This window comes from Malassezia globosa (genome assembly GCF_000181695.2).
Source record: "Malassezia globosa CBS 7966 chromosome Unknown mgl_sf_7.1, whole genome shotgun sequence".
Classification (NCBI taxonomy): domain Eukaryota; kingdom Fungi; phylum Basidiomycota; class Malasseziomycetes; order Malasseziales; family Malasseziaceae; genus Malassezia; species Malassezia globosa.
In genome coordinates this window covers 552,705-574,981 of record NW_001849865.1, presented here as the reverse complement: position 1 = coordinate 574,981, position 22,277 = coordinate 552,705, and the positions used below count along the sequence as shown (strand labels likewise).

The following is a 22,277-nucleotide window of genomic DNA, read 5'->3' as shown; positions in this document are numbered from 1 at the left end:
CGTAGCACGTGGCCTCATCCTGATGTTGTGGAGGATGTGTCATGATGAGGACATCGACTTCTTTTTCCTGCTGCTCTGCTGGCCGAGTGTACAACACGCCTAAGCAAGCATCGGCTGTTCGTCGTCGTCAGCGGTGTCGTCGTCGTTGTCGCTTGCGCCTACCCAACGTGCTGTTCGTCCCTACGAGCCTCGCTCGCACAGAAATTCAGTTGTTTGGCACTGCTCATCCCCACCATGAGAAAGGCCAATTTGTTCCGTCCTGAGTCGGCCATCCCACGCATGTCATGGTCGCCTAGGAACTTGTACAATCTGATTGCTCGCTCATCCACGGGTCGTCTCGTAAATGAGCTTAATTTCACAAAGACAAGTATGACCATGTATCAGCAACGTTGGCGCTCAAAGCGCATGCTTCGTGGCTATCATGGCGACTGGATTCCAGAGCGTCGTTTCAAACGTTGGTTCCTTCCAACTTCTCTTCCAAGTTATGCACCTTCGTTCCTCAGCACAGTAAAGCCTTTGTCTGATGCGGACGAAAGTGATCATGCTCTTGATTCTCCCACGCCGCCGGTCAAAAGCCTGTTCATGCGTGACGTTGAACGCCGCATCGACACAGCCGTTTTCCGCTGCTGCTTTGCTCACAGTGTGTACTATGCTCGGTCACTTGTTCTGCATGGCAAAGTTAGTCTGAATGGAAATGTGCACAGAGATCCGGGCTACCTCTTGCAGCCAGGGGATCTTCTCTCTGTTGAACCATCTTGTGTGCCCATGCTCAATGGGCACGTCGCAAAGCGTGTGCAAGCCGATCGTGAGCGCCATGCTGTCAAAAAAAGCCCTCCTGAGGTTCAGGAGTCACCAACTCCCACTAAGGAGAATGGTGATGCAAGCGTAATGACTGAGCGTAGCGAAGCCAATGCCTCTGCGGAAAATGGAATGGCTTTATCGGAGTCGGGCGAATCTGCCGAAGGAGCCCCTGCTGCCGCATCAGAGGATGTGAAGCCTGCCACCAATACCGCGGAACATTCTGAGGAAAGGTCAAAATCCCAACACTCGGCGCAGAACGATTTGCCCGCTGGCGTCCTTCCTTTCCATTTGCCGCCATTCGCTGCACCCTTCCTGTTTGTACCGCCTTACTTGGACGTAAGTTTCAGAACTTGCTCAGCGATTTACCTGCGTCATCCAACTCTGTCTACTTCGATCATTCGCTCGCGCAATAACAATAGGGACAGTAAGCGGCCATCCACTGAGGTGGTCTACCGCACGGACATCCCATCGCCGTACCCGGCTGGTGGCGATATGTTTGGTCTTGCGTGGGAGCTATACGTGCGCAATGCACCGCGCGTTCGTTCGGATGAGCGCCGAACCAAGCATATCGGACGTTACGGCCACAATGGATTTGAGGCTGCCCGTGCTTTTGAGCAGGATCGCCGTCGTGTTGCCATCCGTCGTGGATGGGGCAGAAAACGCCGCATCCCACTCCCCCAGCAGCCACAGGCTCCCGCTCATGCCTCCTTACCAAACACGTCTCAATAGGTGACATGTTCATACCCCACCCCCTCCCAAAAAAATGTCCCTTGCTGTTTCATAGTTTTGGTTCGTCCAGATGTGTGTGTGTGTGTATGTGTCTGTGCTATGAGATGTGCTTTTGCAACAGTCTACTCAGTTTGTCAGGCCCTCCACAACATGCTCAAACTCGAGTACGGTTAGATTCATACATGGTTTGCCATGGTATGCATGAGATGCCCGCGTCGTTGAAGTACACTCTGTCATGCACAGACCCGAATGATTTCTGGCGTGGTGCTTTGTGGTAGGTTGCATTTTTTTTTGGGGGGGGGGGGACTCCTTCGAACACTGTACAGGTCTCCTGATGGCTCGCTAATATTGACATGGTCAGAAACTCACGCCATATTCGTGTGGGCACGCGATAATAGCAATGTGCATCTTTGTAGCCGGCATCAAGCTCCTTCACCAATTCTTGATATTGCTTGGTATATTATTCCAACCGCTGGTTATGAGGATGATGCAAAAACGTCGCACTGGTGTTATGTTATCAGCTGCCGAGATATTCCCGTTCGAATCGTTGATGCACTCCGTGGAACAGTAAGTATACGTATGCCTTCTTGCAAATTTCATACGAAAAACATTGATGTCTTATTCGCAGACACTGGCGTCCTATGGAGTTGTGAATCATCTCGAAGCATTTGTTGCGCCTTATTCTCTAGCACTCCGTCGCGACGGTGCATGGTACGAGAATCCAGCGTCTTGAGCTGACATCAACCCCAGGCTCTATGGTGGGATCACCAACGCTGTGGCCCTTTTTCCATTATGCGCGGTTGGCAATAATACTCATCTGACTCTTGATTTAATGAGCTCGTCTTCACAAACGAATGGCGGTCATCGCGGCATTGTCTCAGCGCTGGCCATTGGATCTTCTCCAAAGACGTTCCAGTCTCAGGAGGTGCCTGAACTTTTGGAAGTAACAGCAGTCGGCACATTCTCGAACAAGATCAGAATCTATCTTACAGAACCTGGTTGGCTTGCGGATATGGTCCAATCCTGCGTAGATCCTTCATCACCCAGGCTTGGAGGTTCAAATCACTTATCAGGGGAGCAATTGTGTCTTTGTGGCTTCCAAGTACCTGAGGGGAAGGGGATTGTTCAAGTACGTCGTGCTTTTTTTAGCAATTTGCACTGACGAATAGCTCGCGTGGCATCCCATTTACCCGGAGATCCTCGTCGTTGCTTTGCGGCGTGCATCAGCCCTCTATGTGTATGACACCAGTTATTTGTACGGAATGAGCCGTCCCTGTCATTTTGATACACCACCTTCGTCTAGTCCGACTCCTATGGCTAAGCTGCATCGTGACACTCGTAGCACGTACCAGCGCCTCCGATTTGATATGGACTCTGGTGGCAGGTTTCTTGTGGCTGGTGATGAGCATGGGCTAATACGTGTGTGGACATGGTCATCGATCTTTGCGCATGGTCGAGAGTCTATGCATGCCATCAAGCCTATCTACGAATGGCGTGCACACAATGGTATGTTCGACTACCTAATTACGTTCTTTATATTTATGTAACAGATGCTGTGGGGAGCGTGCAGTTCCACCCACTTGATCCCAACTGTCTTGTCAGCGTTGGTGGAGCACGTCATTGGGACGACCACGATGACATTGCATCAGGACCGGCACCCTACGAACAAGAAGCAAAAGTTTGGCATTTGGATATGTTAAACTAATTGACAGCTGGATTGTAACACTAATATAAAGATACGGAAATCTGCGACTACTCCATGATTTGAGTAGGCATCAAAAGTTTCATTGATGTGTAATAGCCTTAGAAGATGGCGTCAAGGCAGCCGGCACAAATAATGTCCTCGAGACCTAAGACGTAAGACATGAAACATGGGGAAAATATATTGCAGATCACTTACAGCTGCGGAGTGTCAGATATGCGAAAGTTAGCAACGTACCAGCAAGCAAGCAGACCCACACAGAAGCCACAGCTTCAATAAGTTAGTCCCCCCAAAGACACAAATGAAAAAGCATACCATGGACCGCAAGCACCGTCTGTACCGTTAGTTCAGAGTCATCCACATTCATACGTACGCTTCTCATGTACGCGTGCGCGACGCTGGTCAAGCGGCTACACAAGTTAGTCCAACACTGTCCTCCTCAAATCAATACATACCGACCCGCCCATAGGACCAGCCTGAGCATAGCCACCCTGCTGAGGTGGGTACTGGCGCGTGTTAAACTTGACACTATTAGCGTACACTTACGTAGCCGCCTTGCATCTGGTTTTGGTACATGGTGTGCTTAGTTGAGTGATGAAGAGTGTTGTCTGTTCCCGTCGGACAAGTCACGCCTCGCGTGCAATGACATGGGCTGCGGCAAATAGATGCCGATAAAACACATTCATGACATACGTGCATCCCCGTGCAGAAATGAGAGAATGTCTTATGTAATAACACTTTTAGTACAGTGATCTATAGAGGAACGATGCCGTATTTTGGCACGCGTTTGCCCATAAATTATTCTTTCGTAAAAATCCGACTAGTGAAGTAGATATTGGCGTCGATCCATCGTATGTATCATCAAGACGTGCCTTCCTCAACAGTGAAACGGACATCGTCGTGAGCTTCTGTAGAGGTTGTTGGCTTATCAGTGCGAAAATCGGTGGTTGAAGTGGGCTTCTCAACATGCAAATCAGTGTGAGAGTCGGATGGGAAATCGGCGTGGGTGACAGAGGTGTCGTTATTGTCTTGCGCGTTCTTGGCGCTATGTTGCAGAACAAGATTAAGCTCTTCTTGGTTCCGATCAATACCCATAAACATGAGATAGAACAAAATCCCGCCAACAAACGAAAGGCATGCAAAAACTGTGTAATTCGCAACAAACAATGGGTTCTTGGAAAGTGGATTAAAGGCCTCGTTTATGGCCGACGCAAAGGCAGTGGTGAAAAGACTCACTGCCATGATAATGGATCGCATGTTAGTAGGTGCCAGTAAGACTGCGACCTCCAATGAAGTAACAGCTGCGAATATCTCACTAAGCGCAACCAGACCGTACGAACCCGCCTGCACCCAGACAGTTATGTTAGCATTGGTACCGCTGCAGTCAATACCATTGATGACAATGTCATCACCTACGCGATTACCACAAGGGTTTTTGGCGTAAATATAATGCTGAAGAACAGCTGAAAAGATCATGGCGGCGCACGCAGTGAAAAATCCGACTGTGATCCGCTTAATCGGTGTAAAAGGCACCCTCATACGATCGAGTAGGGGATATACTGCAAGGTTGAATACAAACACAAAGACAATGATGAAGATGGGATCTAGTGTACCAGGAATTTCATTCGGTGTTGAACCAATGTCCATTTGCCCACCTTGGATAATGAGATTGTTCGAGATTTGATTATAGCAGACCCAGTAAAGAGGGAATAGAAGGAAGATAAAGCATGCCTTGGCACCGCAACTTAATTGGTCCACCCATTGGTCGTCATATGTCATCCAAGACTTGCGATCATGTTCAGGCACCAGAGATGGTTTTGCACAGTCCCAGTAGTGCGGCGATTTCCAAAGCCTCAAGAAGGTCTTGGGATTCCAACTCCAGTTTTTCCGAATCGCAAGTGCACAGACCCGAACGGCATTCTTCAGAACAGAACCATCCGGTGGCGCAACCGTGTAAATTTTGCGGCCAATCCACAGAACAGGGATGGGTATAATAAAAACAAGGGTTGGAAGCAGGAATGCGAGCCAAAAACCAATCCACTTTTCTGCATAAACCATGCCAATTTGTCCACAAAATGAACCGATATTAATCATTAAGTAAAACCAAAGATATAGTCGCTCCGTGGTGAGTGCTGGATCAACGATGACACGCTCCCCTGACTTGAGCGGAACCACTGTCTGCTCCTTAATTTTGATTTGATCAATAATCAAAACCGAACAATTACTCTTAAAACAACCTGTACCAAGACCCATGATAATAATAGCAATTATAAAGCAAGCCAAAGCACCATCGGAATTGTCCAGTACAGGTGGAATAGCTGATATGACCAATAGAATGTGGCCCACCATGGCCAACGCTACTCCAATGCATAAAGCGTAATAGCGCCCAACGTAGACATCAGCAAGATAAGCACCCAATAAGGGCGTAATATAACACCAGAACTGGTTGAAAGTGACAATGCCATTCGCAGTCTCTGAGCCCAAGCCCAAAGCACCTGACGGTCTCGACAAGTGCTTCGCAGCACCTGACGAAGAAAGTTCTCCATCAATAAAAGGCCGTTTTCTCGAAATATAGTTGGTAAATACTTGTGTAACACCATAGAAACTGAATCGCTCGGCCAACTCGCACACGCCAATAGAAAAAATAGCCCAACTTAGCTTTTCTGGCACACGACGAAGAGTTTGTCGCTCTTCTTCTGTAGGAAAATGCTGGTGTGCGATATCATTTTTTGGATCACCATGCTCTTTTGGTACAAGATCAGCCGGTAAAGGTTGAGGTTCCTGGTTAGCGTCTTTTAAGTGTTCGTCATATTTAACCTTTTCGGCCAAGCCAACAGCGGCCACTGAATCCTCTACTGTTCACGTTAGCCCTGCAAGTTTCTAACGCAACATACAGTCCATAACTTGAAACCCTTTTCACTTGCTCGCGCTTCGCAAATGAAAAAGGGTACGAATGTTTGTTGGGTGCGACAGGCTCGTGTGAGTTAGAACACGAAGGGGTGCTAGAAAATGTGAGGGGTTTGATTTAGTTTCCTCATCGGCTCACGAAGGAATCCGAGACCGGCGAATGTGGAGATTATCAGCTAAACTGAACACAAGTTGCTGCCACGCCTAGTTCCTATTTGTCAAACCCCTGATATGGTTGGAGGTCTTTCTGCAAAAAAAAATAAGAAGCAAATAGATTCAATCATGTACATAATATACGTTAAACGCTGAAAAGTCATTTTTTGCTCGCCAAAGGTGAAGATGTCGAGACGCCACTTGAACGAGACATATTGAATGCAGGTGCTCGAGGACTTGCACAGAGTTTTGACATAGCCTCGCGTCGAGTCCGTAGTGACCTTCTAGCCAAAAAGTTATTAGCAAAGAATGCATCCATCGGCGGCCCGCGAGGTTGCCTCCGTGGCTGGATAAGAGGCGGGGGGTGCACGCCTTGAGCACTGCTAGGACGACTTGAATCAGATCCCCGCACAGAACTTATCTTCTCGCTGTTATTGCCCAAATAAATTGAGTCTTGTGGGGAGACCTGTATTTCGTGAACGACTGTGGCAGTGCGCGGCCCCATGCGCATACCAACAGAATTGGCTTTACGCGTTAATGCATCATCGGAGGGCTCCAGGTTGACTTCATCAATAACTATTGAGGGAGTGAGATTTCTCCGCCGTTCCACAGATGATTCATGTGCATCTTCTCCGCGCCGCAAAGCAGAGGGAAGTCGAAGTTCTGCCTGTGGAGACGTATGGTTGATAGGAGAACCAATGCTTTCTTGTCGTAAATCGCGGCTAGTAAAAGAGACAGGCCTTGACCTCACACCAGTACGCAAATTGGTTGACTCAGTTGGGGAGGAAGATTCGTTCGAGGTCTTTTCCAAAGTAGAGGTGTTAGGCGAAGTATTACTTTCATAAATTTGATTTTTTCCTTCAGGCGTTGACATGAAGGAAATAAACGTTTCATCGGGACCAGCAGTTTTGCCATTTGAGACTGGTACGCGCGAGTTTAAATAGAAACCATCAGGGTTTGGATCAACAATACTTTGGTTTAATTGAGCATCATTCATCATGAGCCCGCTGTGTGGTAAATACATGCTTGTGTTTTGGTGATCCGCTAGAAGTCGTTGTTCCTGTGCTTGCTGGAACTGTGACATGAGTAGTCTTCGCTGAACGGCGACTTGCTCCTGTTGTTGACTCTGAAGATGAAGCTGGTTCATTTTTTGAGTAAGTTGAGGAGGTGATACATGGTACATATCCATGTAGGACGGCTGCGGCTGTACTAGAGTGGAAGGGAGAGCAGCTGGATGCGTGCGTGGGTCAATAAGCATCGAGGCTGCCAGGCCGTTGTGCCAGTCCAAATTGGCAGCAGCTGGTTGAGGCTGGCCATGCGTTGCCCCGTAAGCATCAGCTAACATAGAGGATGGATTCGTCTGAGGATTATAAGATTGCCAAGGCACAAAACCGTGCAAGACGTCAGGTTGACCCAACGAGCTGTTGGGATGCATAAAGAATTGATTATGGTCGCGTTGTGGCATGATCATACTGGCCGCATTCATCATCTGTGCCGCGTGAAATGATGTTCGACGCTGAAGATCCTCATGTTTCTTTTGAGAGGCATTGCTTTGAGGTGTATAGCTGTGTCTATGTGGGTGCTGGGTTGGGGATTTGGCAGCTGAACCTGATGACAACGACATGCTAGCCACAATATTAATGCTTCAATTATTCAACGAGCCTTACCGTACAGCTCGTCGGTCAAAGCCCAGCCTCACGCTTCCCGATACGAGCAGGAATCTAGCGCGACACCAGCGCTTTGGCCAGCGATGACGCGTTTCAGAGCCAGTAGACAGCGCAGCCTGCGGCTTATTCCTGACGGACTGAATTGAAATTAAATTTCCGAGTGCATTCCTCGATTGAAGAACGATTCATTTTTACGTCATTGGCTAGAACTTTTCCCACGGATACATGATTCGGATGCGCTAAACCGGGCGCTAGAATTTCGGCGTCGGCATTGGCAGTGAAGCAAAAACGACAAAAGACCTGAGCAATTAGAGCAGATTTCAGTCCCCTAATATATTAACGTTAACGCGAACTCACCGATCTTACGCCACCGCACATCTATAATGAAGTTCTCTTTGATCAATGCTCTCGCATCTGCGCTGCTACTCGTGGGCATAGTGAAGGCGGCTCCTATTGATAGCCGTCAGATGACCCCCGACTACAACCCAGTGATCAGTCAAGTGCTTGAAACTGAGCTCAAGGAACGTCAATTGACCCCCGACTACAACCCAGTGATCAGTCAAGTGCTCGAAACTGAGCTCAAGGAACGTCAATTGACCCCCGACTACAACCCAGTGATCAGTCAAGTGCTCGAAACTGAGCTCAAGGAACGTCAAATGACTCCCGACAACAACCCAGTGATCAGTCAAGTGCTTGAGGTGCAGGAAAATGAAAAGCGTGATGACGGGCTCCGTGAACCTGCAAACAAGCACTTCAACTGGGAACTCGGCATGGTGATCTAACTCGTCGGAACCTAGGCTCTCGGTTGGTCAAATGACTCGTCCACACATCGCAATTGTGTGCATAGAGTATTTTGTTTGATTATATGCTTGTCTCATTCGAGCTGTTGTATTGTCTTTAACGGTGGTTTTCTTCTCTCTTAAATTTTTCTTGTTCTTGTCGTAAGCTTTTTTGTCTTGCTCGGAGGTATTTTAGTGTAGAGTAATACAAGGTATCAAAACAGTACAATTGACATGGAATGAGCATTTGAAAATCTAGAGACAAGTCTTGACAGAAGAGTATGTATGCTACTATGACGTGTGGAATTGCGCGATTCTTCGACATTTACACACTGGCATATAACATTAACTTGTTGCCCGCGCAGAGAGAAGCGGTCAACCATGCTCGAAGATCTTCGTCATCGCATATGCGACATTGACCAGGGGTTTCTGCGAACTCCAAAGACTGAATGGCCGAGCCAAACTTGTCCCGGACTTTCTGAACGAGTAGTTCGTATGAAACGGTTGATGAAATGCGCAAGGCAATAACTTTAGATCTTTCACCACGATGTACGACTTTGATGCGATGGTGTGAAAAGTCTGATAGGGAGGTTGAGTCGGACGCTGAGTATTTTGTGTTTGTGCTTGACCTGGCTGAGTTATGATGCTCAAACGAGTCCTGGGAACCAAGCGAGCGATTGTTGGACAGAGAACCTTTAAGTGATACATCTCGAGTATTACCATCGTGTGACACAGTCACATGGCAATAATCGGCTGCCCGAACTTCCAAGAACCTTTGAATGGATGCTTCTTGAAGGACTTGGTTTGGAAGGGCACATAGTGCTATCACAAACGCTTTTAAAGCTCGTCCTTCATGATCAATAGGCGGTAATATGGGCAATGCGACGGGCTGTGTCAAAGTAGGCATAGAACGAGTCAGATCTAATTCAAGTGAATGGCGCAACTTTGCAAAGTCGTGATAAAGCCGGAAGAGAACGAGTTCGCGACGCTCATAGTATTCAGACATGACAGGCGGTGTGCATTTCACAGAGTAAACCACATGCAAACGCACCCATTGACCATAGGAATCAGCTAGAAGAAGATCCAAGGAAACAAACGCGAGTTTGACAGATAATGGAAGTACCGGTCGAGCAGTGGAAGTGGCCTCTGAATGTAGAGTCTGTTCATTCGGGCTAAAGGAGTCAAGTGACGAGAAATAGTCGTCCATGTTGTAAGAACACTGGGGAGTCTGAGGAAACTGCTTGGACGATACTTTGTCTTCGACATATGGGGAGGAGCTATCCTGAGGCAATGGATCCTGAGCGGAACTGAGAGAAAGAGTTTGTTGATGAGCACGATTGTTTTGAACACCCCATTCATACACACTGGGAATGCCTGACAAGACAGATATATTATCTTCATGAGTGAGAGGTTTTCCGGTGCGCATGTCGCAGAACGTGATGTAGTTAGTCGGAATAAGACCGGGCATTCCGACATATTCGAGGGGTTTGGCCACTAACCATTCTTCATTGGATCGGGCAACGACAAAGACACCATCGCCTTCCTTTACGGACAGTTCATGAGGAAGTTCTGCTTTAAAATCATACTTTATGGTGGCGAAGGTTCCATTTGAAGTGTAATCCGAGCTTGAAAATGTAGAGCGTTGAGAGCCTGCCGAACTTTGTGACGATGGACGAAAACCGGGGTTCAATTCACTGTGGGCGGTGAGGGGAATAGTGCTCCGAGGTGTTGTACGCGACAAAACATCAAAGTATGAGAGAGACACAAATCCGCGGGAATTTGTTACTGGGTTGCAAGCTTCAATCCAGCCATTCTGAGACGGCTCAATGTCCGACAAGACATGGAAGAAGTCGCCCTTATGAAAGCTAATTTCATGTGGTGACTGGGAGTTGTAGTCTGTGTGAGCCCGCAAAACCTTCTGTGGCGGCCGCAGAGACGCCTCGTTCTTCTGGCTAGCGGACAAAGCTGAAAGACTTCTGTGTTGTTTGGGACCAGATGTGCCTCGATCCTTTAAATTATTGCGGAGGTCCAGTAATGCCTTCATCGTGATTCAAGAATGGTCTTATATTGTTGCAATAGAAAATGTTGAAGATTTGGCCTGACAATTTCTGTCACTAGATGGAAAATGTGTCAGGATGTGCTCAGTGTCGACTCCAGCGAAGAAAACACATATGGCACACCGCTGTAAATGAACGACGCTGCAAGACAAAGAGCTGCGAAAACAAACGTATCGTCTTCTGCACAATTCAGTTGCATAGCGGGGGGCGTCGAATAACAGCCAGTTTTTTTAGTCAAGAAGTGGAGCAACACGTAGTTAAACAAAAGATATGCGCCAACTCGGTTTTGTATGTGTATTGCTCTCTACATCCAACAAAAACGTCTTCGATTGTCTCTACATAGAAAAAAAAAAGATTAAATTGATGGGGGAGAACCTTTCAATCGTCACACGCCTAGAACCGACCAGCGAGCATCATTTGTGTGACGCGAGAATAGCTTAAGGGAGTCCAGAGAGAGTATTGAACATGAGATTGGGGTTCCCATTTTCAACAAGCTGGTTCGCAGTGTTCACATCCTGCATATTTTGCATGACACCAAATGGCGCATATGCTTCAACAAAGTCTTGCTCGTCAAACCAGACAGACATTTCCATATGGAAGTTGAAGACCTTGGAGTCTGAGCACTGGTCACCGCCGTTGAAATTCTGGCAAGCGTATTCGGTCACCCAAACAGGCTTGTTGAATGTTTGATGCCAGTCAACCACATAATCCTTAAACTCAGTCGTATTGGTGCCGTAGAAGTGTACAGCTACTGCATTGATGTTATCCCACACATCTGAGCAAGATTCACGGAAGTTCTGCATCCACTTCTTGCCGCTCGGCGCATTCGTAGTGACAGGTGAGACAACATAATAGTCATGGTCTTTGAGAGGCAAGATGTATTCTCGCATGAGCGAGCAGGCTGTGCCTTCAGACATCTTAGCTTGACCCTGCTGATTCACTTCATTCATAGCCATGACGCACTTGCCGGAATTGGTGTGGCTTTCAGGATTATCGGTCACATGCCTTTTGAATTTCCCAGCTTTGCTAGATCCCCAAAGCATAGGACAAAACGTCACATTATCAGGTACTGGCGAGAATCCAGGTACTGAATCCCATGAATAGAACCAAGAGATCTTCGAGTTCAGGAAACGAGTAATGTTCATACTGCCCCCATTTGGCCATGCGAGTCCCATCTTTGGTTTCCCACCAAGAAGACGTCCATCCCTAGGATTTGTCATGTATGTCACAGTGGTTGGATTCGACTGACCACCGAAGATGCCATTGAGCCAGCTGCTAAGGCCATGTCCTAGGTTGAAGCCGGTGGATGAGCTGGCTGAAGAACTTGCATCTGGTGTTGATGAGGAAACTTCCGCAGCACGAGTTCGCGTATTGGTGGATGCCGAAGCCGACGAGGACGAAGAAGACGGTGATAAAGAAGTTGACGAGCTTGTGGAAGAAGCACCTGGGTCTTGAGTAAAGCCGCCAAATAAGGATGACACGTCGTTCTCAAAGTCATGCAAGATACCACCCCCACCGAAATCACGACGGTGTACGATGTTATCATGGGGACGGCGACGAGAGAAGCTGGCGTCCGCGACCAGCGCGGAAAGTGCCAAGGTATGTAAGATGAAAAGAAGGTTGGATTTCATGAAGGATTGAATCGACAAAGGGGAGAAAGGCTGTCAAGACTTGGACAAGTTTGAGTGAAATGTAAGGATTCAAAAATCAGGGTAATGTGTTTAATACGGAAGGGAAAGTTGAAAGTGTAGGGGTAGGGTAGGGAAAGGATAAGGATGGTTCATTATGCGACTTCTTTATCTTCATTGCCGATGCAGGAATGGACAGCTATAGACCGAACCCTAGTAGAGTTGATCAACTTATGACGTGTGGAGACGTAGAATTTTATCAACCGCCACCCAACTTTGACTTCTGCACAATAATTTCGCATCGTCCAATCAGTGAGTGTAAATAAGCTGGCGTCATACAGTGGAATGAGACTTCGCCACTCACTTTACAAGGACAATGACGCCTAAGGGCGCCATGAGGAATGGCGGCAATATGAGTGAGAACCAGAATAATTCTATTCAAGTGCAGCATCGCTTGCACTCATACGACATTTTGATACATGAAACGATGACTGTGGCTGAACTTCAAGAGCAAATTTGTCGGGCTACGGGAGTCCTTCCAAAACACCAAAAACTACTCACGCCACCGAAAGCACGTCAGCTTGGTCAGATACTGCGCTCTGGGAATACGAATCAACAACTTCTTCCTGATGTGGGACTGAGCGCGGATATGCGGCTCACACTCGTTGGCGCGCCCGTACATGAAGTGGAACGAGAGCAAATGCAAGAAGCATCATTGGACAAGTCTTATGGACCACGACGCCTTCATCCAAGTCTTCTAAAGAATATGCAACCTACAAAAAGTCTTCCCGATGCACAGGTGACAGCGGCATTTGGTCGGTGTAGGCCACATTCAAGCACTCAAGATGCTGATCCTTGGCACAAAAATGTGCGTCAGTATCTGGAGCGACTTGCCTCAGATCCCGCTGTACTGCATGTGTGCAAGTTGCATCATTACAAAGTTGGTGAGTTGTGCGAGCTTTTACCGCATGAAAATCCTGAGCTCCTTGGCCTGAATGTAAACAAAGGACAGCGTATTCTTCTCCGGGTGCGGACAGACGCCGCCGATGGCTTGCGCGACTACAAGACAACACGGCGTGTTTTGCTTCATGAATTGTGTCACAACGAGGTACGTATCCAATAAACGCTGACTGCCATTTGACTGCTAGATTGATGACCACCCGCCCGAATTCAACATCTTGAATAGCCAGTTGAATCGCGAACTCGAGACATTTGAGTACACCCGCGAGCAACATACACATGTTCTCAGCAGCGAGCCTGTGTATAATCCTGGTCGAACTACATCTGTGGATGTGGATGAAGAGCGAGAAGATCGGCGTCTCACGATTCTTCGAGCCACCGAGGCACGCTGGGCACGCATGGACCAAGAGATCCAGTCACATTGTGGAGGGAGGAAAAAGACGTGAAAGAGACCACATGACTAGGAAGTTCTTTTATTGTCCAAGATATATGTTGTGTGCATATGTAAATATGCACGCTTAATTTGGAGTACGAATCTTGTATGGTAGTACATCACGAGGGGTATCGAGCATTAGGATGCCAATCTCCATTCGAGTCGTCCGGAATGACAAACTCTCGCACCTTTGGTTGGCACGTAAGACTCAGGTTGAATCTGTATAGAGCTCACACGTAGCCCAGACATTGTGTATCCAAAGACGGAGAATTGGACATCAAGGGCATACATAGGACGGCAAGCGGATGTCGAGAGGATGGTGCCTTTCAAAACAGACTGAGTACATGGTGAGATCTTGGGAATCACCCACCGAAGATGTTGCTGCTTCCGGTCAAAAACCATGTTACCTGCCGTACGAGACAGGTTCGGAATGGAGCCTATGTCTGATGACATAGATGTTTTCGTTGCAACAGTGTTCACCTGAGTAATGGCATCGACACCTTGCACACCATCGCCAAGAAGCCAGTCAATACACACATCTTGCAAGTCGTATGCGGGATCAAGAGCATGGTCAACGGTGATATTAAATGGAAGGCCGCCGTGCGCTGCATTATAAGGCGAATAGTATGCATAGACTTTCATGGGTAAGGAATTAGAGTTGAACTCAGACGCGGACGAGTCGGACGAAATGGGTCGCTTTAGCGTGCAAGATGAGGAGGTTGATTTCGATGGCACTCGAATGCGGAACTCGCTCAACACGCACTCGCCGTCGGGGGGCACGAAGCAAAGTTTTTGCTGCTTTTCCCAGGTTTGCTGGCGGATGCACTGATGCCAGGCCGGGAGCTCTAGAAGCGATGGGTGATTTAGTGACACAAGCAATTCTGGCATGCCAGAGAGCCATGCTGAGCAAGTGAGCTTGCCCCAGACGTCTAGAGCAACTGGACATCCATTTGCATCAATGACACCTTCGATAGACTCGATCATATCTAGGTAGACTTCATTTTTTGAATATCTGCTGTTAGTCCTGCGCCATGGGACAGGAGATGCTAGAGACATGCGTGCATGCTCCGGCGAAGAGTTCAAGCCGACTTTGTTAGCAATTTTATCAAGCCAGCGGGGTGGTACCACGATGTCTTTGAGAGCATTAATCTCTGTCAGAAGGACGTTGCCTTCTCCATCGAGCATTTCCTCCATGAGCTGATACACGATGTCAAAGTGTTGACGAATAAGATCTTCTGTCAAAAGAGCAGGATCCTTAGAGCCCACTAAATAATCTTGCAGTACGTCCGCCGCCTTATGCAAGAAGGCAAAAGAGATCAATGGGTCCAAGTCATGGGACATGGGGCATAAAAACCGCAAACTGCCGACCATGATATGACACAGGACTGAGCCGCCTTCCAATGGAATACATGTTTCTGAATTCGAATCTGGTGCTTTTGGTGCATAGTTTCGCTCGGCGCCATCAGACCAAGCCAGGGCTTCGTCAGGAAGGTCAGGCAGTGTCTGACTGCCTTGCTGTGGACTCGTTTCATGCTCCTCACTGCCGTGGTCATCATCATCATCGTCAGCCACCTCATCCTCCATTCCATCTGATTCTGAGCTACTTTCCAGCACAGAATCAGCGAGAGGAACAGAGAGTACCGGTGGGATATCTCGCACAGCCATGGGAGCCGCGGGATCGAGGGAAGAATAGGCGCCATTCTCTGAGCGGCCTAGTACGTCTTTGATCTTTTCACATAAATACGACACATGCATCATGGGATATAATGTGTTGCCATTTCGAAAGCGGGAGAGCATGATCGGCTGGCCATCGCGGCCAGCGATGATCAGGCCATCCATTCGACGTGTAGAATGTCACAAGTCTGCCCAGGCGACATGATTGGCGCTCCCCCCCCGTCCCACCCCACCCAGCTTGGTCGCTGCAAGTAGGATATGTGATGGAGGTGTGTGAGTTGGGTATCACGAGACCCACACGTCTAGGGCTGTCGTCATCACAGCGGAGGCGCCAGCGAAATTTTCCTCGTCCACTCACAACCCATACACCCACACATCTCACACGATGAGCTACACGCGCCCTGGTGGTGTGCCGCTTGGTGGTGCAGGTGTGCGCCAGCCATCAGTCGAATACATTTGTGCGGGTATGTCGATCATCTCTCTAGTATGCCATTAACACCAAGACTGCTCGGCAGTAAATGAGATTCGTCCTCGTGAGCCTATTCGGTGTCGAGAATGTGGACATCGAATTATGTACAAAAAGCGGACAAAGCATATGGTACGTGCAGAGTTGAGAATTCTATGCTAACGCGTCGTGTCTTTTCGTCTTCCTTGTACACACACGCACACATACACATACACACATACAGCTCCATTTTGAGGCGCGGTAGTACGAATCTAAGCAATCCAACCTACATCAACCATGTTCATCACCACCAGCACGACGTTTTCGACGGTCTCGTTCACGATGCTCACGTGGCATGTCATTTGCGCGCTCGCGACCCCACGCGCGTGCTGGTCGGTCTCTCTCGGGCCATGCATTTGGCGCATGATCTGGTGGACGGTCGTCCGAAGCGGTGGACGCTCCTTGTTGGGAGCGTACGGACATGCGGTCCCTACGCATGCGCTTCATGTCGGGCGTGCCCTGCTGAGACTGAGTGTCGCTCGTACGTGTGTGTGCTTGTATTGGTATACGTACCGAGTCAGAGGACGGTGTACCTGTGTCAGAAGAGCCCAAGCGATCAGCTAAGGAGCGCTTTCGTCCACCGCGTTCGTCATTCGCTCGATGCGCGTCATCAGTCGCACCTTGCTGCATCGGGGCTGCTGGCGAGGGTGAAACATCACTGCGTCGCCGATTCCATTGTGCATTCGTTTCCTGCCACCGATCGTCGGAGTGGTCGGTGTGGGGATGGGGATGGGGATAGGGTCGATCGTCTGAAGCGCGCCTGTCATAGCGTCCGTAATGTTCGCGCTCACGATGGCGCTCACGCTCTCGTTCTCGTTCTCGTTCTCGACCCCAACGACCACCGCCGGCACGCTCAGACCTTGCATCCCGGGGCGGAGGCCGTGCATCGCGGTCAGGGAAGTCCGACCGACCATGACGTGCACGCTGTTCAGACCGGGACGGCCGAGGATCGTGTCGCGCACCAAATGAGTCGTCTCCTCGAGATGCTGCAGTGTCATTCGTCGAGTCTTTCGGCCGGTCTTTGGCGCGTGTATCGCCACTACCACGGATCCGAAGTTCTCGTGGCTCGTCGTGTGCCGCCGATGGTGCATCCTCCGACTTGCGGTCTCGGTCTCGTCTGTCGATTTTAGACGGCACTTTGCTGCCCCGCCGATCAGGCGTAGCTCTCCTCCAGCTATCATCGCGATCCACGATGCCATCTTCTGCACGAGCATCATGCTTTGCATTGTCTCGGGACTGTTTATGCGGAGGCGCAGGCTCCTCGTCCACATGCCGAGGTTCTTCGGCAGTGCGCCGTGCTTCTTCGGCCCGACGAGCCTCCTCAGCACGACGCGCTTCATCTGCACGCCTGGCTTCGTCTGCCTTGGCTGCTGCGGCCGCTTCCTCAGCGCGGCGTGCTTCTTCGGCTTCCTTTGCCTGCTGTGCTTCACGAGCCTCTTGGGCCTTCTTCGCTTCTCTTTCTCTTTGTTCGTCCTCCGCCTTCGCACGCAGCGCTGCTTCGTGCCGAGCTCTGGCATCGCGCTCTTCCTTCGTCAAGGGACGGAAGAAACTCACGTCCACCCAGGTGGGCGCCTGTTTCTTCAGTGTGGCAACGAGACCCTGGCCCAGTACTTTTAGGTCGCCACGGTGTTCTGAGGCGACGACATGTTCGACCGCCTGCAGAAGATGCGCACCGTGTTCTTTATGCAAGGGGAAGTAGCCAGAGATGCGATTCAGCACCACGATCGCGTTCCGGATCCGCATGTACTCAGAGCCGAAACAGGAAGCAAACGCATCATGCAGCGAAGTGTGCCAGGTCAGCATGCACAGTTTGAAGGCAGCAAACGACAAAGGCTGGTCGCCGGTTCGCCGCGTGTGCATTCCTCGGAGCCCTTCCCAAGCGAGAGAAAATCCTGGGACGTCGCCAAGGGCTTCTTTGTCGTATAGGTCCTTGGACTGAAGCCAGCCGTGCAAGTCACCCAGTATGGCGTGCAGGAAGCGTGCATAAGACCGAGCCTCGTTTTCGGACGCCAAAAACAGCGTCGAGGCCACGTGCTGTGTCAAAAGCACATCGTACACCGCGAGCGTCGGCAGCGCCGGCGTGCCAAGCGTGTGCAGCATCCGAAGGAACTTGGCCGTGTAGACGGCATCGGTCGGAGAAAACAGCGCTCGGGGATGCAGGCAGTGAACGACGAGCTGCTGGACAAGCTGGCCACGATGGACGTCGGGAGCGAACCAGTGCACTTTCTCGGCCTGCAGGCGCCGGCGCGTCGCTTGGTATGCGAGCGTCTGCTCTTTCAACTCTGTGGTGAGATGCGCTATGCTTTCCTGCAGCCGCACGCGGGCGGACTTTTTCAGACTCTCTGACAAGTCGGCTGCTGCATCGACATCTTGGATCGACTGCCGGAGCCGGGAGAGTTCCTGTTGGTAGCGCTCCATAGGTACGGTGACGTCTGGAAGAGCAAGCTGCCAGAACGTGGTAAAGAACGGCGCACCTAAGGCGGAGATCGAGTTTGCTGGCATCACCGACGCGATGCCTTGCACGGTGCTTTGCAGTGCAGCGTGCCAGACGACCTCGACGTCGCCATCGACGTGCATGTCCTTGTCCTCGGACTTGCTGCTCTGCTGCATGTCCCACAGGAGCCTGGGCCGTGCGAGGTGGAAGGCCATCGAAGCGTCGAGACCAAAGCGGCGGATCCAGTCTGCCGGTAACGGCACACGCTGAGCGTGGTCTTCGGCTCCCTGTGCGGCGAGAAAGTGTGCGTACTGGAACAGGATCGCGACACATGTATCGAAAGTGCTGCTGAGCGACTTGATGGGCGTATCGGCGGCGTCGTCCGCTGCCGTAAACACGCACGCCTGCCGCTGCTGTGCGATGAGGATCAGGATCGGCATGGCCAAACGACTCTGCACGAGCATGCGGTACAGACGCAGCGCACCCTTCTTGAAGCCGTTGCGAGCGAGCAGGATGGCGGCAGGCGTGGAGCCGGGCATGAGCGTCATGGCGGCCTCGGTCTGCAGCAGCGGCCCACCGGACAGGGCGGCCATCTGAGACTCGGACAGCTCGCCCGCCGGCTCTATGCCGCTCATCTTCAGCACAAGCTCAGAAAGTACAATGAGGTCTGTTACATTGTCCTGCTTGAGGCGGTTCGCCAGATACTGCAGCAAAGGCGTGCCGTCCATCGAGACATACTTTCGGTAAAAGGCACCGGCGAACGAAGCGAGGCTCTTGAGCCACAGACTCGCGTTCGTCCCGTCCGACTTGGTCCGCTCCTTGGCGGGCTGACTCAGTGCGTCCAGCAGCGCATACGAAAATACGTCGTACTCGAGCGGCGTCAGGTACTTGGCCGCATCGACCACTGGCTCAATCAGGTTATCATACGACTGGATCTGATGCAGCACCACGTCGAAAAACACCGTCGGGTGTGCGTGCGCTGCTTTTGCAAAGCTCCGGCCACTCGCACGCACATTGTCGGAGCTAATGCGCCGGAGAATGCCACGCGCCTCCCGCTCCGTCTGCATCTTGGCAAAGCGCAGCTCCGGCCGTTTTCCTGAGCGCTGCTTCCATTCACCATACAAGCTGTACCGCTCGGTGTAGGGCAGCGTCTGCAACACGCGCCATAGCTCATACAGGACGGGCGCGCCGCCATCGGCTAGTGTGATAGCTGGCATGAGCTGCGTGCGGAGAAAGTGCATCCACGGCGTCTTGTTCGTTGCGTTCGCACACACACGACAAAGGAGCTGGAGAAGCCGCCGGTCCTGACACACATACACGCCCAGTGGCGCAAGGAGCGGAAGCACGTCTTCTGCGTGCTCGAACGGCGGATGTGCGTCGGCCCAGTCACCCACACAGAACACAAACTGGTGCGTGCGCGTTGCGCGGGGCTCCGGCGCAAACATGGTGAGCGTGCTGGTGCGCTGCGCACGCGTTGGGACGTGACAAAGGACAGCGATGCGTCGGAACGCTGGCGTGTCGAGACGACGCCAAACAAGCCGTACATATGCGTGCGTCAAGCTGGGATAGGCACCAAAGATCCATGGATGCGCCGCGATGAACGCACGCACCTCGTCCAGCGCACCACAGCGGAGCATGGCGCGCACCAGTTTGATGCCATGCACGCCATGCGCAGCTGGCGATGCAGACGCAGCACGGTCTGGTGCGGACGAGGAGGCAGACACATTCGGCGACGACGTGGGGGCATCGTCATCGACAAGCGGCGCAGCCATCGTCAGAGCATTTGCGCCAACGGATGCAGTCTTGGTCGTGAGGGCTTCTTCATATGCGTGCCGGAGTTGCCGCATCGCATCGTCGGACGCGATATACGCCATCATTTGCGCCAGTGACACGATCCGCTCGCGGATCAGCAATGCGGTCAGGAGGTACAGCTCCTCGGGCGCAGACTCTCGTGTGTCAGGATGGACATAGTGTGCATATTGGAAACCCAGGATTTCTGTGATCCGCTCGCTGTCCCACGTTGGCGACGCCTGGCGGAAGAGGCTAAGAAAAAACGGATAATGGTGCACAACATGCGAGCAGAAGAGCGTGAGAGCCACATCGAGCGCACGAGCGGGATCGAGGTTGTACGCACCAACGAGGCTGGTCATCGTCGTAAGCCAGCCAGCGGCTCGTGCGTCTCGCTCTGCAGCCGTTTCGTCCTCACGCACGCGACCGAGATCATCGACGACCAGCGACGGACCCACACATGACTCGAGACTCATAAATAGCGACGCATAGCCTTGGTTCTCTTCACGCAGTAGGTTGTATTTGGGCTGCTTGAAAAAAGTGGCCGTGCGAATCTGTATGCCACGTCGCTGGAACAGGGACGGATCCACCATGCCCAGTTTGCCCAGCAGCGGCGCATCGATGCGCGCCGCGACCTTCTGCCGCTCCAGCACACCTTGAGCAACAAGTTCATGCAGTAGATCCGCGAGACGCGCACGCGCCATATCTAGAGACACGGCGGACGTATCCCCCGCTTCATGTCGCGCCTCCATTTCCCAGTCGAGCGCCCACAATGTGTCGAGCAAAGCGTCTGGCCAGGCGGCATCATGTACGTCGAGTGTCTGTGCTGCATGTACAGAGGAGATCGATGCCCCTTGTAGGCATTCACGCACGAGATGCGTTACAGCAAGACGTGTGGAAGATGGGTCAGATGCCCATTGCTGTGCAAGGGACTCGCGGCTACAACATCGTCAGTTAGCACGCACTCTTACTTGTATACGTACACGGTAGACGGTGTGTTTGTATCAGACAAGGTGCTCAGCGTCTGCACAAGCCATGTCGGCTTGGCATTCGCATCGCACTTGGTCGTTGCCATACGCGGCTGTCCAAAGCGAGCGTTGATCGATGGCGCGTGTGCTGATGACGAGGATATGTGTGTGTGTGTATGTGTGTATGTGTGTATGTGTGTGAGAAGGAGGGGTGTCACGTGGCATTTCCTCCACCACTCGTCCACTATGTAGGAAGGAGGGGGGTGGGGGGCCGGGCTGGCCATCTGGGGCGGGGCGTATGGGCGAAACAGAACAGCACATGATCTGAGTGGACAGCACGAAGCAGCTGCTGGTGGACTGGTAGACAATCAACATGACATGGTGGGCCAGCGCATAGGGGTAAAGATGTATGTGGTGGCAAGAAACGGGATCTATGAAAGTGGGTGTGCACATGTACAAAGACGGAGGGTGTGAAACGGAATGGTTGGGCGGTTGCTGCTGCTGCTGCTGCGATCCATTCATGTGTTCACATGCCGAAGCACAAGTAAAGTCCAATGGCCGTTATAACCATAATAGCAGCTGTAGATGCGAACATCCAGACATATTCGCCAGATGTTAATGGATCAAAGCCCGCAGTTGTATGTGAGGTAGCCTGCCGTGACGAAGAGTTGAGTTCGAACGCTTCAGGCTCCACGTGCGTGAGCGGATCACGGGTGCGTGGCGAAAAGATGCCTCTTGCGCGTGTGCGATGGTTCGAAATAGCCAGTGGCGCTTGCAGGTGAGCCATGGTTTTGCGCGACGCCCACTCTCGCACAGTGAGCCCGCGCGATGCCTGACAAGATGCTCGTTCGGCGAGGCGTGTGTCGGATTTTTGCGGTGCAAGGATGAGCTGGGTGTTTGGTGGACCAACTGGGCCGGGATGGGTGGAGGGGTGTGCCCTGCGTTAATGGGCCCAAAGCAGTCCTATCAGCCGACTACGAAAAATTCGGCCAGATTATGGGTCATCCCAATGTCGTACAAGCGAGCGGCATTTCAGCGACCATCGCGCGTACATAGGCGCACTTACCGCGCATGTAGCATATGTCACATTCA

General features: G+C 51.2%; 10 protein-coding genes across 10 annotated transcripts; 4 read left to right on the top strand and 6 right to left on the bottom strand.

The window, feature by feature from the left end:
- Positions 1–234: 234 nt before the first annotated feature.
- MGL_3044 (uncharacterized protein) lies at positions 235–1,530 on the top strand (the record flags this gene model as incomplete). The annotated part of the gene is made up of 1 exon (XM_001730006.1): positions 235–1,530. One exon carries the CDS (start codon positions 235–237, stop codon positions 1,528–1,530), a length of 1,296 nt encoding a protein of 431 aa, XP_001730058.1.
- A 1,262-nt stretch (positions 1,531–2,792) lies between these two features.
- On the top strand, positions 2,793–3,077 carry MGL_3043 (uncharacterized protein; the record flags this gene model as incomplete). The annotated part of the gene is made up of 1 exon (XM_001730005.1): positions 2,793–3,077. One exon carries the CDS (start codon positions 2,793–2,795, stop codon positions 3,075–3,077), a length of 285 nt encoding a protein of 94 aa, XP_001730057.1.
- A 1,016-nt stretch (positions 3,078–4,093) lies between these two features.
- Positions 4,094–5,581, bottom strand: MGL_3042 (uncharacterized protein; the record flags this gene model as incomplete). The annotated part of the gene is made up of 1 exon (XM_001730004.1): positions 4,094–5,581. One exon carries the CDS (start codon positions 5,579–5,581, stop codon positions 4,094–4,096), a length of 1,488 nt encoding a protein of 495 aa, XP_001730056.1.
- Positions 5,582–6,452: 871 nt separating this feature from the next.
- On the bottom strand, positions 6,453–7,916 carry MGL_3041 (uncharacterized protein; the record flags this gene model as incomplete). The annotated part of the gene is made up of 1 exon (XM_001730003.1): positions 6,453–7,916. The coding sequence occupies one exon, from the start codon at positions 7,914–7,916 to the stop codon at positions 6,453–6,455; it is 1,464 nt and encodes a 487-aa protein (XP_001730055.1).
- Positions 7,917–8,342: 426 nt separating this feature from the next.
- MGL_3040 (uncharacterized protein) lies at positions 8,343–8,741 on the top strand (the record flags this gene model as incomplete). The annotated part of the gene is made up of 1 exon (XM_001730002.1): positions 8,343–8,741. One exon carries the CDS (start codon positions 8,343–8,345, stop codon positions 8,739–8,741), a length of 399 nt encoding a protein of 132 aa, XP_001730054.1.
- Positions 8,742–9,063: 322 nt separating this feature from the next.
- MGL_3039 (uncharacterized protein) lies at positions 9,064–10,782 on the bottom strand (the record flags this gene model as incomplete). Its single annotated transcript, XM_001730001.1, has 1 exon — positions 9,064–10,782. The coding sequence occupies one exon, from the start codon at positions 10,780–10,782 to the stop codon at positions 9,064–9,066; it is 1,719 nt and encodes a 572-aa protein (XP_001730053.1).
- A 450-nt stretch (positions 10,783–11,232) lies between these two features.
- On the bottom strand, positions 11,233–12,426 carry MGL_3038 (uncharacterized protein; the record flags this gene model as incomplete). Its single annotated transcript, XM_001730000.1, has 1 exon — positions 11,233–12,426. One exon carries the CDS (start codon positions 12,424–12,426, stop codon positions 11,233–11,235), a length of 1,194 nt encoding a protein of 397 aa, XP_001730052.1.
- A 391-nt stretch (positions 12,427–12,817) lies between these two features.
- On the top strand, positions 12,818–13,546 carry MGL_3037 (uncharacterized protein; the record flags this gene model as incomplete). Its single annotated transcript, XM_001729999.1, has 1 exon — positions 12,818–13,546. One exon carries the CDS (start codon positions 12,818–12,820, stop codon positions 13,544–13,546), a length of 729 nt encoding a protein of 242 aa, XP_001730051.1.
- Positions 13,547–13,954: 408 nt separating this feature from the next.
- Positions 13,955–15,613, bottom strand: MGL_3036 (uncharacterized protein; the record flags this gene model as incomplete). Its single annotated transcript, XM_001729998.1, has 1 exon — positions 13,955–15,613. The coding sequence occupies one exon, from the start codon at positions 15,611–15,613 to the stop codon at positions 13,955–13,957; it is 1,659 nt and encodes a 552-aa protein (XP_001730050.1).
- A 613-nt stretch (positions 15,614–16,226) lies between these two features.
- On the bottom strand, positions 16,227–21,292 carry MGL_3035 (uncharacterized protein; the record flags this gene model as incomplete). The annotated part of the gene is made up of 2 exons (XM_001729997.1): positions 16,227–21,156; positions 21,201–21,292. The coding sequence occupies 2 exons, from the start codon at positions 21,290–21,292 to the stop codon at positions 16,227–16,229; spliced, it is 5,022 nt and encodes a 1,673-aa protein (XP_001730049.1).
- Between the last annotated feature and the right edge of the window lie 985 nt (positions 21,293–22,277).